Here is a 16,783-nt window from a genome sequence, read left to right as displayed (position 1 = left end):
ACCGATGAGAGATGAGGTACACATGTTTCTTACTCTCTTGCGTTCTTGTTCTTTTTTCAATCCTTCCCTCCCTTGCATGTAGAATGCATTGGTTTTCTATTACTGTGTAACAAATTACCACAAACTTGGCAACTTCAGGTAACACATATTTATTATCTTGCAGTTTCTGTGGGTCAGGAGTCCATCATGGCATAGATGGATTCTTTGCTTAGGGGCAACTGCTGAGAAGCTGAGAAGCTCCCTTACAACAAATTTTCTATCAAACATTCCCTAGGATGGTTTGACTGTCTTAAAAAGAGATGAAATAGTGATGGAAAATTAAATTACAACATTATTTGGACTTAAACAGCAGGTGGCCCATCCAGCCTAAGTACTATACTTACTTTATTTTATAATACATTTTAAAATTAGTCATCTCAGTTATTTTTGCCTTACTGTCATCGTTTAATCTGGTGCCTGATTGATTGTAGACCAACAAGAGACATTTGAAGAAAAAAAGTGTGTGGACTTGTCTTTTCAGTTTTCTGTAATTAAAGAGAAGTAGTTTTCCTTCTTTATATTACCAAAAAGGCAACTCAGTCACCTCTGAGCTGTTAACCCAAACTTAACAGGCAATTTCTTAATAATGCAATCAACCTCTAAATAGCACCTTACTTAAATCTAACTCTCTTTGAGCATAAGTAATTATCACAGTTTCATTTGACTGGGTATTTATTGATTTACTAGCCCTAAAACTTCAGAATGCTGTGGTTGAATACTTATGAAATATCAAAAATGCTTTCTGTTGGCAGAAATATCATTTATAAATATCAAAAATGAAGACAATACTAACTCGTGTTAATAAAACATTGAACTGGATGCTATCAAGTGTCAAAATACAGAGCTGATGTAACTACTTTTGTTCAAAGTTGTCCAAAGAAATAATCGCAACTATTCTGTAATGGCAATATTATACATTGGGACAGAGGCACTAGAGAATCACAAATAGTTAGGATTTCAGATAATTACAGACATACTTGAAATATGTTACAGTATTTCTACCAAACATTTTAAGAACCCATTACAAGTAGAAAAAGCTGATATAATTGTGGTTCATCTTTTCATTCTATTATGGAGCATCCTTATTTAGAAGCTATGTTGATAATAAAGGTCCCAGAGAGAATCAACAGAAGAGAGAGAAACAAAAGATAGAAGGACCAGCAATCTAATTTCGTAACCATAGGAATCCCACTGGAGGATTCTTTTTAATTTCATTATTTTATTTTTTTGAGATGGAGTCTTGCTCTGTTGCCCAGGCTCGAGTGCAGTGGCATGATCTCCAGGTTGAACCTCCCAGGTTCAAGTGATTCTTTGCCTCAGCCTCCTGAGTAGCTGGGACTACAGGCATGCACCACCACGCCCGACTAATTTTTATATTTTTAGGAGAGACAGGGTTTCACCATATTGGCCAGGCTGGTCTTGAAACCCTGACCTGATCATCCACCCGCCTCAGTCTCCCAAAGTGCTGGGATTACAGGCGTGAGCCACTGCACTTGGCTGAGGATATTTTTTTCTTAAAAGTTACAGGAAATAGATATGCTATCAATTCAAAATGAATTCTATTGATTTTCTGCATAAATTTGATTTTGTTTCCTCCCTATTTGTAGTGGATATGCTAAACTGAATGGCTTACAAATAGAATTAAGTAACTTTGGGTTTCACCTATATATAATTTTTAAAGTGGATAATATCTTCAACTTCTAAAAAAAGAGTATCTTATTTCTGCCAGTTTAGATAAATATCTCATCATCTCTACCACTAGTCATGTCCTTTCTAGCAAGAATTTCTAGCAGGAATCCAAGTTCTTTGCTAGAAAAAAAAAATTAAGGTCTTAAGAGTAATCCAGTTTACAGTCCCACCAACAGTGTAAAAGTGTTCCTATTTCTCCACATCCTCTCCAGCACCTGTTGTTTCCTGATTTTTTAATGATGGCCATTCTAACTGGTGTGAGATGGTATCTCACTGTGGTTTTGATTTGCATTTCTCTGATGGCCAGTGATGATGAGCATTTCTTCATGTGTTTTTTGGCTGCATAAATGTCTTCTTTTGAGAAGTGTCTGTTCATGTCCTTTGCCCACTTTTTGATGGGGTGGTTTGTTTTTTTCTTGTAAATTTGTTTGAGTTCATTGTAGATTCTGGATATTAGCCGTTTGTGAGATTAGTAGGTTGCAAAAACTAGTTCAACCATTGTGGAAGTCAGTGTGGCGATTCCTCAGGGATCTAGAACTAGAAATACCATTTGACCCAGCCATCCCATTACTGGGTATATACCCAAAGGACTATAAATCATGCTGCTATAAAGACACATGCACACGTATGTTTATTGCGGCACTATTCACAATAGCAAGGAGTTGGAACCAACCCAAATGTCCAACAATGATAGACTGGATTAAGAAAATGTGGCACATATACACCATGGAATACTATGCAGCCATAAAAAATGATGAGTTCATGTCCTTTGTAGGGACATGGATGAAACTGGAAAATATCATTCTCAGTAAACTATCGCAAGGACAAAAAACCAAACACCACATGTTCTCACTCATAGGTGGGAATTGAACAGTGAGAACTCATGGACACAGGAAGGGGAACATCACACTCCGGGGACTGTTGTGGGGTTGGGGGAGGGGGGAGGGACAGCATTAGGAGATATACCTAATGCTAAATGACGAGTTAATGGGTGCAGGAAATCAACATGGCACATGGATACATATGTAACAAACCTGCACATTATGCACATGTACCCTAAAACCTAAAGTATAATAAAAAAAAAACTAAAAAAAAAAAAAATTAGACATTAAGTGAAAACTGAGAAAATCTCAATAAAGTATGAAGAGTAGTTAATGAAAAAAAAAAAAGAGTAATCCTTTAGTCACCTGGTTTATCATCTTGTTTTCAAGTAGAAATATTTAACACCAAGCCTAAAAAAAGAAGATAAAAGACAGGAAGCTCTCTGCGTTTTAGGGTTTGTTGATTACCAAAGTATAAATATTCCCACTATGGCCAAAAATCAACCTACCAACATAATATCACTTAATGCAGAATTGGATGTCACAATTGGCTCTCGTGAGCCAAATGTGAACCAGCATTGTATCATTCCCTGTAGCTGTGCACTTTCTTGTAAAAAATACCCATACGGGGTCTGTTGGTTTTATTTTTCTCTCCCTAGAATGTCAGAATGGTAGAACTGGTTTTAACAGGGCCCAAACAACATTATATCCTCATGGTACTCCTGAGTTAATTTGAAATATAAATGGATATGACTGCCATTTCCATGTAGCTGTTCTGCAGCTGTGATTCAGAAACAGCCATCTACATCCCTGATATCTGCATAGAAAATAATAAAACATGCTTGTGGAGATCTTCCAAGTCAATTTTTTGAGTCTCATTTGACAGAAAAAACTGTGTGAGCGGTGTCTAATGGTTAGATCAGGGTTAAGATTCTAGGGAATGGATTTCTTAATAAGTTTGTGACTTCAGTATTTTTACAACAAGCTTCCTAAACATTCTCTTTTTTCTTTAAATGGTGTAGTCTACTTTACCCATTTCCAGTGAGAGAACTTTACTACGAAAGAGAAAAAATTAGTTTAGACACAGCAATAACCTTAGCAATTATTCATACAGAAAGGATTGGCACCATGATTTCTTAGAAGTTCCAGTGGAGTCCCAGTAGGATAAGGTTGTTCTTTCAGAAATGGGGGACTGGGGTCAAGTGCCTGTAGGCAAGTGACTGTTTTGCTTCAATTTTCTGTCTCTGTAGACTTGTCTTTGATCAGTTATATTGGAAGAAGTGAGGTAGTCTAGAAGCCTCATTCAACAGCAGAGGAGAACTCCTAGCTCTTAGTCTTTACACTGTTAGAAAATTAACATCTAACATTAATCTTTTCTGAATATTTATAAACATTTTCTCCTACCTTAAATCTTACTTGTAAAGATACATCATTACATTACTTTCTTTAAGTAAAAGCTTACAATAAAAATACTCGATTTCTATGCATTTGATATTCCTTTATGTAACCCAAACTGTACAGTTATCTAACTCAAACTATAACTCTCACCTCAGCCTTTATCTGGCTCAATATGTCTAATAACAGTCTTGTGTACAATGTAGTTTCCCGCATTTATATCATCTTTAATGAGCCTTCTCCAAAGTATTAAAAAATGCCTTAAGTTGTAATAGTGGCTATTATATTTATATACATGTTTGAAAATTCGCATCAGTTATCCTGGTTCTAAACTAGTTTCATTGGTGTTCTTCAACCTATTTTTCTAATCTCCAAAAAGGTATACACTAGGGCCTGACATGTCTATATTTGTGTTACTTAGTCTTCCTCATTGAATTATTCTTTGTTTATACCTATTTAATTTTAACTTCAGAGTGTCCAGATGTCTCCAATTTAGCAAATACTTTAAAAATTTAACTGGATTATGCTCCAAAGGGTGATTTGAGACCCCACCCATTTAAAGGAAAATATAATAAATATAGAATCTTCTTTGTCCAAATTAAATAAAATAATAAAAAATAAAAAGGCACCAAAGAACTTCAAATAATATGCCCTGAAGCTCACCATAAAAATGTTTTCAACTACAATTTTAATACTGTCTTCCTTCCAATAGCCAATTCAAATTGCAACAAGATAACTAAATCCATGTGTTCAACTACTAATGAGTACTTTATGTAAAATGAATCCTAATAATAGGCTGGGCGTGGTGGCTCACAGCCATAATCCCACCCAGGCCAAGGCGGGTGGATCACGAGGTCAAGAGATCGAGACCATCCTGGCTAACATGGTGAAACCCTATCTCTACTAAAAATACAAAAAAATTAGGGAGGTGTGGTGGCGGGTACCTGTAGGCCCAGCTACTCGGGAGGCTGAGGCAGGAGAATCTCTTGAACCTGGGAGGCAGAGGTTGCAGTGAGCCGAGATTGTGCCACTGCACTCCAGCCTGGCGACAGAGTGAGATGCCATCTCAAAAAAAAAAAAATCCTAATAATAATAGTCATATGATAGATATCTAAATATAATACAGGAAGAAAAACATTTATATGACACCATAAAGAGGATGGTAGAGCTACATAAATCCAAGGTTAGTGCTTATCACTGGACTATAGGCCAGAAGACTGCTAGAAATATATAGCTGGAACTTAAATACGCACATCAACATCGTCACCACATCAGCATCGTCACTAAAATAATCATGTACAGTTTTTACTTAGATGTGGAAAGGTTGAAATTATATATATATATATATATATATATGAGATTATATATATATATATATATTCCTCCATGTTAATTTAGAAAGCTTATTTGAAACAACCATTCATAGTTATTTCTTATTCACGTAGGCAGTTCCTTCACTTCAACTATTCTGTGTTCAGTGTGTAGCAGATGCTGCGGGGCGTCACAGAGATGTTCTTTCAGGAATAGAAGACTTATTTCTCCAGTTGCTAGGAGTATTGGCTACTGACAGCTACAACTAGGCTCTATCACTGGAAATTTTATTTGGCCATAACAGCTTCCTTGCTCATTGTTAGGCATCCACTGACTGGTTCATATGAGGGTACAGGACCTGGTCACATTCTTGATCTGGAACAGTTAAGAAGGGCCACCCCAGCTTCAAAACTCCCTATAGGATCAGCTGAGGCCTCTGTTGCAAGTTCATTACTATTCTTCCTCTTATCAGTTTTGCTTCTCTCACTCCCTACAGTTCTTTTCCTGAGAGCATCCCTAATAACTCTTTGACATATAAATCATTGCCTCAAAGTCTATTTCCCTGGAACCCAATTTTAAAAGATTTGGAACCAGAATAGGTCCTAGAAAGCAAACATTAAAATGAGATTGTGGATCTAGATTATTCATAGACCAGTTGGCAATGAGGACCCCATTAATGCTGGTAGGCTGTGTTGTACTGAGAGCTCTTGACATGTTGAAGCTTTGCAGTTGTTAAACATGTTATCAGTGGTGACATAAAATGGAAATTCCAGTGACAGAAAGCAATCTGGAAATGAGAGAAGGGCAGGGCATGTCTCAGTTCTTTGAGAAATAGCCATTAGAAGGACTCTGAAACCTCATGGCTATTGCTGGATTCTAGGGATACATTGGAGATAAACAGTAAAAGGCTGAGGGTAACTAATCAGAGGATCTCCTTGACCACCTATGATATTTTCAACTCCACAAACTGGAGGGCAGTACAAATTGAGGATAAAGCTGGGTGGTAGAATTGCAGAGAAGATGGAATTCTCAATCTTCAGAAAATGTGCTATGCCAAATTCAGAACCTTGAATGGGAAGGAAAAATGGGATCCAGAGAATTCAGATGGGACATCTGGGTCAAAATAATTAAAAATCCTAAATCCCCAGATTCCCCTGAGCCTTCTGGGTTATCAAAACTGGAGCACTCTTTTCTTAAATTTAGTACTCTCCTTATTTGCAGATGATTCAAAGAACTGGGTCTTGCAAGGCAATATGTGCCCCCCTCAGGATCTATTTATAGCTCCCCTCCTGGCGACCTGGCCAATACCTAGAGTTAAATCAGAGCATGACCAACCTGGAGAAGTGCTGAATCTGTTAGAAGAGGAACTATATGCTGAAGGAGATAGATGATGTAACTGACATGTATCTGGCAGTCCTACAGGATTACATAAATGGTTGCTTTCTGAGGGTGCTGGGTCAAGGGGCATGGGACATATTGGATGTGAGAGAAATTACCTATATGGGAGCACTCTCCTGTAATAAAGGATTAACAACCTGGCAATAGCCCTGGAAGAATGGGATAATATACTACTAGAATTATACTTGGAAAACTGAGTAAAAAGCAATAACCTACAATAAATAATCACAAACGCCACTGCCACAGTACATGGTGAAATCTGGAGATTTAGAATTTTTAAGTGCTTTGACTCAGTTATCCCCATCTCAATTCTTTGGGTCTCATTTTTTCTTCCCATTCAAAGCCCTGAATTTGGTGTAGCCAATTTTCTAAAGACTGAGAATTCCACCTTCTCTGGAGCTCCAATACCCAGTCTGATCTCCAAGTCTCAGTGTGGGGATGGCAGAGTGGTATGTTACCTGAGCAGAGGAAACCTATCTCCTGATTATGTTCTCTGGAAGAGCCCACAGGGTATTCCATTCATCAAAGTGCTGAGAAGTGTTCCGGTAAGAGGGACACCAACGACATTGGGAAGGTAGTGGCAGCTGTCCTTTCCAGGCCAGTGCTGACAGTAAGATAGATAGTTACAGAACTGAGTTTTTGGGAAGCAAGGAGGATGATCGAATTCCAAAGTAGAAAGTGGTTGATGATATTAGACTGTCAGATGCAAGGTGGGCACAATTAGGTTAATGAGTGTAAAGATTAGAGTGGGTAGCCAGGGTGGCATGACATGCAGAACATTAAGGAGAAAGTGATTAAAACATAACTTTGCTAGGTGCAAGATAGATAGCCAACTAGAGTATTGCTCAGTCTATGTAATCCAAGGAAATCAAGCATATATAATCGAGAAGCTGAACTCAGAAGCACCACTAAAAAGCCAAGATCTCTTTTCTAACTAACCAGACTTGAGTCAATTCTCAGATCTATGATATTTTAAAAGGAAAGGCATGACTCCCTTGTAGAATGATTTTGCAACATCATGGAAGGGTTATAAAGTAGTCGTTCACTTGGTCCTCTCTTAAAAGAATCCTACAGCCATTTCCTCCGATAATGGGAAAAAAGAAATATTTAAACCATTTGCGAACTGCTGACAATGATATCTCAAGACTGAAGCATCACATCATAACTCTCTTTGTTAAAATTGAGGCAGATGGGCATATAAAGGCAAGGTAGTTAAGGAACTCCTATCCCCATTCCAGGTTACATGTGGCCATGGACGTGTCTAGTGATCATTTTCAGCTACCTGGTAGGTGACAGAACCCCTATATTAGTTCCTTAGCCTCTGAACTATATAATGGGAAAAATCAAATGTGGGGAGGGGGTGATTTTCAGGGATTAGAGTCACCCTTAAAAAGATAAAAAGATGAAGCGTGGTAGTCTCCATAATATCCCCATTTAACTAACTAATCTGATCACTTCAAAAATGAGACAGATATTGATTCATTATGGTGTAGCTCCAAAACTCCAAAAAATATTTTCCCTAATGCTTCTGAGGTATCAGATGTGGTACCTCTAATAGAGCAGAGGAACATAGAATGGATATGCAACCACTGTGTTGTAAATTACATGCTAATGTCTTCAAGAGAGCATCTACCATCAAAGAGGTACCAACAAGTCAACAGACAGACTGACTTAGCCATTTGACAACAGCCAGTATCTGCCATTAACCACCCCAGTAGCTGTGGTGTCAGGAACAGAGCTGTGTGTGGACAAAACAGCACAAAGTACCATTAAAAGAAACCAATGTTAGGTCACTGATACAGAAAAATTCTTCAAAGAATTCCACAAAGCAACATTGTGACAAAATGGTTTTTTTGTTTGTTTGTTTGTTTGTTTTATGAGGCAGAGTGTCACTCTGTTGCCCAGGCTGGAGTGCAGTGGTGCGATCTTGGCTCACTGCAACCTCCACCTCCCAGGTTCAAGCGATTCTTGTGCTTCAGCCTCCCAAGTAGCTGGGATCACAGGCACATGCCACCACACCCAGTTAATTTTTGTATTTTTAGCAGAGATGGGGTTTCACCATGTTGGCCAGGCTGGTCTTGAACTCCTGACCTCGAGTGATCTGCCCACCTCAGCCTCCCAAAGTGCTGGAATTAAAGGCATGAGCCACTGTGCCCAGCCCAAAATTGTTTTATTAGACACTTTCTATCCTGGCAGAAGTAGCCTTTCTTCTTATCTGAAATAGATACATTTTCCAGGTATGGGTATGCATTTTCTGCACACAAAGCTTTAGCCACCTCCATTATCAGAAGGCTTACAGAGTGCTGATTCAAATGGCATAGTATAACACCTAAAATAATCTCAGACCTAGAGACCTTGCTCGCAGAAAAGCAGATGTAGAAATGTGCTCAAGATGATGCTAAGGCTGTCTACCTGAGAAAGCTCTGGGGTGGCCTTTTGAGGAGGCCAGATTAGAGAGAATACTTTGCTTGAACGGGGTACCATTCTCCAGCATGCAGTCTACATTCTAAAGCAATGACTATTATGTGGTGCTTTGTTCCCAGTGGATAGGAATATATAAATCCAGAGACCAAATGATAGAAGTAGAAGTAGCTTTACGTACTTCCCAAGGGCCTGATTGCAGAATTTTTCCTTTCTGTCCCTGCAACTTTAAATAATGTGGATGTATTCTCAGGGGAAAACACTTCAACTAGGTACACAGTAAGAGTTCCATTAAACTTTAAGCTGTGATTGCCACCTGGTCACTTCAGGCTCATCATGCCAATGGCCCAGAAGAACAGCAGTGGAGTCATTCCTTGGCTGGAGTAACTGACCTTGAGGATCAGGAAGAGGTAGGCATCTACCTACCTACCTATGTTTGCTATAGAAGCAAACAGGAAAAAGTATGTTTGGGACCCAGGTGATCCACTTTGCCATTCCATCGTTCTCCCTCTGCCCAATTTTGACAGTAAATGAACAAGAATGCTACTGTAGTCTGAAAAGGGCATAGAGACCAGTTGCCGGAGCCCCAGGAATTAGGATTTGGGTCACTTCACCAGACCTACATAGATGATCGCCCAGGGTGATGGAAATACAGAATGATAGTCAAGAAGAGAATCAATGAGTAACCTCAGGAACAACTGCTACATGGGGCTACAGTCTGTCTAAAAGAAACTTTCTCCTGTAAGTTTCTTCAGGAAAAAGACTAACCAAAATCTTTCTTTGAGGTGCTGCTCCCAGATGATATGAATTGACTACATGAAGCAAGGAGATCTGAGAAGCACAGGGTTGAGCCCTAATGGATGCTGTGATACCCCACTTGGATCCCTCATTCAACACCACAACATTAATTCTCCAAGCTGAGAAAGTGTTGGCTTCTTTTGGCTCCCAGATGGGTCTGTCTTCAGGAATAGCCCTCAGCTAAAAGAAGTTGCCTTGCTCCAACCTACAGAATGGGAGAAAATTTTTGCAACCTACTCATCTGACAAAGGGCTAATATCCAGAATCTATAAAGAACTCAAACAAATTTACAAGAAAAAAACAAACAACCCCATCAAAAAGTGGGCAGAGGACATGAACAGACACTTCTCAAAAGAAGACATTTATGCAGCCAAAAAACACATGAAGAAATGCTCATCACTGGCCATCAGAGAAATGCAAATCAAAACCACAGTGAGATACCATCTCACACCAGTTAGAATGGCCATCATTAAAAAATCAGGAAACAACAGGTGCTGGAGAGGATGTGGAGAAATAGGAACACTTTTACACTGTTGGTGGGACTGTAAACTAGTTCAACCATTGTGGAAGTCAGTGTGGCGATTCCTCAGGGATCTCGAACTAGAAATACCATTTGACCCAGCCATCCCATTACTGGGTATATACCCAAAGGACTATAAATCATGCTGCTATAAAGACACATGCACACGTATGTTTATTGCGGCACTATTCACAATAGCAAAGAGTTGGAACCAACCCAAATGTCCAACAACGATAGACTGGATTAAGAAAATGTGGCACATATACACCATGGAATACTATGCAGCCATAAAAAATGATGAGTTCGTGTCCTTTGTAGGGACATGGATGAAACTGGAAAACATCATTCTCAGTAAACTATCGCAAGGACAAAAAACCAAACACCGCATGTTCTCACTCATAGGTGGGAATTGAACAATGAGAACTCATGGACACAGGAAGGGGAACATCACGCTCCGGGGACTGTTGTGGGGTGGGGGGAGGGGGGAGGGACAGCATTGGGAGATACACCTGATGCTAAATGACGAGTTAATGGGTGCAGGAAATCAACATGGCACATGGATACATATGTGACAAACCTGCACATTGTGCACATGTACCCTAAAACCCTAAAGTACAATAAAAATAAAAAATAAAAATAAAAAAAATAAAATAAAAAAAAAAAAAAAAAAGAAGTTGCCTTGCTCAAGAGTTTGTCCCTTTCCTAAGGCCAGCTAGCACAGAATGACTTGTTGATGTAGGGGTCAAAGGTTTCAACCCCTTTCTTTGATTTGAGACAAATATGAAGGGGCCATTTCAGCTCCAGATGTTCCGTAGGATCAACTGAGCTTCTGTTGCCACTGCATTGTAACTTCTTCTTCTGTACAATTCTGTTTCTCTCATTCTCTTACAGGTGTTCCCAAGAGCATTTTCTAATAAGACTCCTGGACACAGATCTTCATCTCAGAGTATTTCTTGGGGAACCCGAAGTAAAACAGTGCCCTTTCATTTTCCTGTAACATTTCCATTTCCTAATTTATCTTCAACTTTTTCAATTCTATTCCTATGGAGCTAAAAGATCTAGTTGTGTTTGTGCCGTGCCATAAAATTTTCTTTATTTCTTTTCCTTTTTTTTTTTTGAGACAGAGTTTCACTCTTGTTACCCACGCTGGAGTGCAATGGCGCGATCTCGGCTCACTGCCACCTCTACCTCCCGTGTTCAAGCTATTCTCCTGCTTCAGCCTCCAAAGTAGCTGGAATTACAGGCACCCACTACCACAACCGGCTAATTTTTTTTTTCTATTTTTGGTAGAGATGGGGTTTCATCATGTTGGCCAGGCTGGTCTTGAACTCCTGATCTCAGGTGATCCACCTGCCAAGGCCTCCCAAAGTGCAGGGATTACAAGCATGAGCCACTGCACCCAGCCTAAACTTTTCATTTTAAATTGCCTGCTTTCTGGCCTCTTTCATCTATCTTCCCTTCTTTTTCTCTCTAATGGTTCCAACATACCTAGACTTTCAAGTTGACATCTCATTAATGATGTAAGGGCAAAATTGACACCTTTACTAAAAGCATTTTTTTATAGTCTTGTGATATTTCTCCAGGTTAAGATACTATTACAGGGTACTGTTGCATTGATTTATATACTCTAGGGAAAGTACTTGGGAAGAAAATCCTGAAGGTAGGGCTTTAACAAAAACTAACTAAAAAAAGACAAAAATGCCAGAGTCTGAAACTTACCTTTTCAATCTTTTTTTCTAACTAGCTTTTGTTTTTAAACCTTCCATGCACAGCAAGTCAAATATTCAACTTTAGATTCTAGAAACATTTGTATGTCTTTCCCCACCATCCAAATCTGAGCAGATTTAAAACATTCAATAATGTATACAATCATCTAGCTTCAATTTGCATTTTCTTTAATTCTTTGTGCTGTTGCTTTCTCAGAACAGACAATACTGCTATTTGATTCTATGTTATCTATTCATTTGTTTGATTCAATCAAGTAGAATAAATGAAGACTTTTGAAGGTTAAACTGATTTGCCAAAAATATCAAAGAGAAGCTAACGAAGACAAGTTAGAAACATACATAAAACATAATAAGAATTCTTTAAGGTTTGGCACCAAAGGATTGTAAATAACTTTGGAGTTTTTTTGAACTTGATTTTCTGCTGTGTTGGCTACATCATGTCATACTCTGCACCCCACAGAGTTGATTTGAGATGGAGCCATCCCCAGCTTCAAAGGCAGCTTTGTTCTCTGAGCAGCTCTGCCTTGCACAGAATGGAATGAGAAACCTCCTTTGTTTTTGCATCACAGATTGGCTATTGTTTTTTGTCACAAAGATATGATGCTACAAAGTTACATTCTAGCCATCTTTGTATCCTTGGCTAATCAAGTAACTTAGCTTCTCTGTGCCTCAGTTTTCTTATGTATATAATGAGAAATTTAGGCTAGTTTCCTGAACAGTCACTCCAAGCTTTAAAAAGACCACATACACTAAATAAATGATACATAAAGTACCTTCCCCAGTGCCTAGAACCTAACAAGTAGTCAATGAATGTTAACTTTTATTATTGTTATTATCACATGTACATGAATTGAAGCTTTCATGAAGAAGTTAGAAAAGAATATGTCAACCAAAAGTAGATTTGGATAGTGTTAATAACATCATCAAAAGATAAATTGAAAACTGTCAGATTAATAGACACTTTTTTCTCATGTGCATTTTGAACTATATGATTTTATAAAATAATAGATTTAAAGATATAATTTGAGATACCAGGTTTAAATCCATTTCAATCCAATTGCACTGCCCAAGTGCGTAATTAATTTCTATCTTTCAGTAGCTCATGGAAGGAAATTGTGGGAACTCACTCAGGTGTCCAAAGTATACTTGGATCCAACACAATGTCCTTCAACCAAAATTTTCTCAAAGACTGCTAAACAGGCTGGGCACAGCGGCTCACACCTGTAATCCCAACACTTTGGGAGGCTGAGGCGGGTGGATCACTTGAGGTCAGAAGTTCGAGACCAACCTGGCCAACATAGCAAAACCCCATCTCTACAAAAAATACACACACAAAAAATTAGCTGGGCATGCTGGCAGGAGCCTGTAGCCCCAGCTACTTGGGAGACTGAGGCAGCGGAATCACTTGAACCCAGGAGGTGGAGGTTGCAGTGAGCCAAGATTGCACCACTGCACTCCCGCCTAGGTGACAGAGTGAGACTCCATCTCAAAAAAGGAAAAAAAAAAAAATAAAAGACTGCTAAACATTGTCAATTAACTCATGCTCATGAACAACTGTACAATATGAGTAAAAAGCATCTCTTTATGTTTTATTTATAAGCTGGATCCTATCATAGAGCCTCTAGGAACATACACACAGATGAAACAGAATTAATTGACTGTCAGATCATTTGTTTCATGATTTATAACCCAACCTGCTGATACTCTAGTATCAATAAGACAAGTGACTTATTAACCAGATAGGCCTTTTGCAAATTCCCCTGCAGGCCAACAAATTTTATACTTTTCCATCAGGAAGAGTAAATCAATTTCAGAATATTTGGGCATTTGAATAAAAAAGAAAAACCAAATTTTTCCTTCTTATTCTCAAATGCAGGATCTCTTAATGGTGGTCCTTTGAAAGTCTCATGACCCAAGAGAGGATGCAAAGAAATAATAATAATTTCTTTAATATCTAGAATCTGCACATTATATGACTTCATGTAGCTAAGTTAATAGTTTGAATTGCACTTAAAAAGTATACTATTGCCCTGAGACGACTTGAGCAATCAAAAGGCAGTTACATCATCTTAGTTTATTTTAGTCCAACTGCAGGTTTGAATAAATACACTCAACAAATACTGATCAAATTCTACTGTGTGCTTGTTGCTATATAGTAATGGCCACAATATGCCAGAGTCTGAGCCTTGAAATGTGGTCTCATTTAATCTTTACATGTCACAAAAGAATAATAATTTTTATTCCTGGGAAACTGAGGCACAGAGAGTTTAAGTAACTTGGCCAAAGTCTCGCTGCACCTGGATGGTAGAGCCATGATTCAAATCCTTGTCTGTCTTCCGACAAAAATTGCCTGCCTCACCTTTATTCTTAACTACTTCCTCTTTTTATCATGCAATTGGACTAACTCATTGTTTAAAAGATCAGGAGCACTGATGTCTCACAAACATGGTCCAGTTTGATTATAATGTGAACGTTTTATAATTCTTAAACTCCTTAAAAACTGGATGTTAAAAGGTATTTATAAAAATACTTAATTTTACTCTAGAGAAAGATATTCACAATCTTATTTTATCTAATATTTTGTCTTCCATGGATGGCTTTTAAGAGTTTAAAAACTAGTCAGATTTTATAAGTTTTAGTAGACCAACACTAGTATACAGAATACTAGTGACTTTTTTTTTTTTTTTTTTTTTTTCAGACTTAGTCTCACTCTGTCGCCCAGGCTGGAGTGCAGTGGTGCGATCTCGGCTCACTGCAAGCTCCGCCTCCCGGGTTCACGCCATTCTCCTGCCTCAGCCTTCCGAGTAGCTGGGACCACAGGCACCCGCCAGCACGCCCGGCTAATTTTTTGTATTTTTAGTAGAGACGGGGTTTCACCGTTTTAGCCAGCATGGCCTCTATTTCCTGACTTCATGATCCGCCTGCCTTGGCCTCCCAAAGTGCTGGGATTACAGGTGTGAGCCACTGCGCTCAGCCGGAAGCAGTGTTACTTTTTAAAAAAGATATTTGACAAATACCTCTATCATGCTGGGGCTGAGCAAATTTAGGCAACTTACTCTGCCACTCTGAATTTCTCTATTCTTATCTTTATGATTTCTCTTATCTGTCCTCCTTCAGCTGTTCAGTCATTCCATGAATATTGGCTTTTTTACTGTTATTAATTACCTGTGGCTGCCATGATACATTTTCAAAAACTTGATGGCTTAAAACAACACAAGTTGCTTCTCTCCCAGTTCTAAAGATTAGAAGTCCAAAATCAAGGTGTCAGTAGGGCCATGCTCCCTTCAGAGGCTGTAGGGGAGATTCTATTCCTAGCCTCGCCCATCCTCTAGTGGCTGCTGCCTTCCTTGGCTTTGGCCGCATACCTCCAGTATCTGCTTCGACTTCCACATTGCCTCCTCTTCTGTTCTGTTTTGTCTCCTTTTCTGTCTCATATAAGGTTACTTTTTATTAGATTTAGAGCCCATCTGGGTAATCCAGGATGATCCCATCTCAAGATCCTTAACTCCATCTAAAAAGATCCTTTTTACAGATAAAATGACATTGAAACTTTATAGGATGGGAGGGGCTATTCAATCCACTATACCTATTATATTATTGGCCAGGTACTGGTCTTGTGTGCTAGGGCTAGTTTTGGAGAAACAGGCATGATTCCTAAGCTCATGGAGGGCAGTTTAATTGCTGTTAACCCTTTGGGAACCATAAAATACTACAAAAATGGAAGTTACTTTTCCTTTAAAATCAATATCTCTATTTCCTTTTCTGCTTTTTATCTCAGTATGCTAACCAGTGAAAAAGTATTGGATGTCATACTAATACTATGCTTCATCTGTAACTGGAATATATGTAAAAAAAAGCTAATCAATAATAAGGAATAGTCTGGAAATAATTTAAAGAAGCTTTAATCAGAAACAAATGTTGGTAAGGATATTGCCAACTAGAATAAGAATAATGATACTTAATGTGGCATGATTTGACTGAGGATAATTTGTAAACAAATTAAGTTTGGTCCGGTTTAGGTTGTTAGATTAAGATAATATCCCTCCAGATGATGTCACATTACATCATTTTTATAGATTATATTATTTGGGTTGGATTTTTAAGGCTTTTCATTATAATAACCAACCCACCAACCCCTAACACACATACTTAAAAGTTCTAAAAAGAATAATGCCTTGGCTGACAGTCTAGCTATTAACACTGGGAAGAAAACAGTTTTGTTCCTTGATACTAAAAGTTTGGTCCACAGATGAGCATCCTCAGTGCCATCTGGTAGCTTGTTAAATAAGGAGTCTCAGGCAACTCCTAGACCTACCAAACCAGCACGTCCATTTAACAAGATCCCTAGTAAGTAGTAGGCATATTATGCTTTGAGAAATAATTCAGATCCTTTCTAGTTAGTGCAAAAGGTTGAGCCACGGCATTTGGCATTGTAGTTCTCAAAAGCTGGATTGTGGGCTTATGTTGATTTATGACAAACATCACTGTTGTATGAAGAAATGAGAAAAATAAGTAAGTTTGGGAAGCTAAACTTATTTCATTTAAAGAAATATTTTTTTCTGATATTATGGGTTTTCTACTATTTTTGGTATTAAAATGTCATTTCCTTCATAAAACGATGATAGCAGATGGTCATTTATGACATGCATTTGACATTCTGTGTG

The 16,783-nt window shown here is 38.4% G+C and overlaps 1 protein-coding gene across 5 annotated transcripts in view; it reads right to left on the bottom strand.

The window, feature by feature from the left end:
* Nucleotides 1–16,783, bottom strand: part of SPAG16 (sperm associated antigen 16) — a 1,161,742-nt gene that overhangs the window by 67,159 nt on the left and 1,077,800 nt on the right. Inside the window, exon 16 of one of the 5 annotated variants that reach the window (XM_055290511.2) lies at nt 502–524. The exons of the other annotated variants lie outside the window; for them this stretch is intronic. Within the exon in view, the coding sequence (XP_055146486.1) occupies nt 517–524 (8 nt within the window). The 3' untranslated portion in view covers nt 502–516. Of the gene's footprint in view, nt 1–501; nt 525–16,783 lie in introns of those variants that run through there. 5 annotated transcript variants of the gene reach the window in all.

Source organism: Symphalangus syndactylus, chromosome 8 (assembly GCF_028878055.3).
Source record: "Symphalangus syndactylus isolate Jambi chromosome 8, NHGRI_mSymSyn1-v2.1_pri, whole genome shotgun sequence".
Classification (NCBI taxonomy): Eukaryota; Metazoa; Chordata; class Mammalia; order Primates; family Hylobatidae; genus Symphalangus; species Symphalangus syndactylus.
The sequence above is the reverse complement of the archived record's forward strand: the minus strand, read 5'-3'. Positions and strand labels throughout refer to the sequence as shown.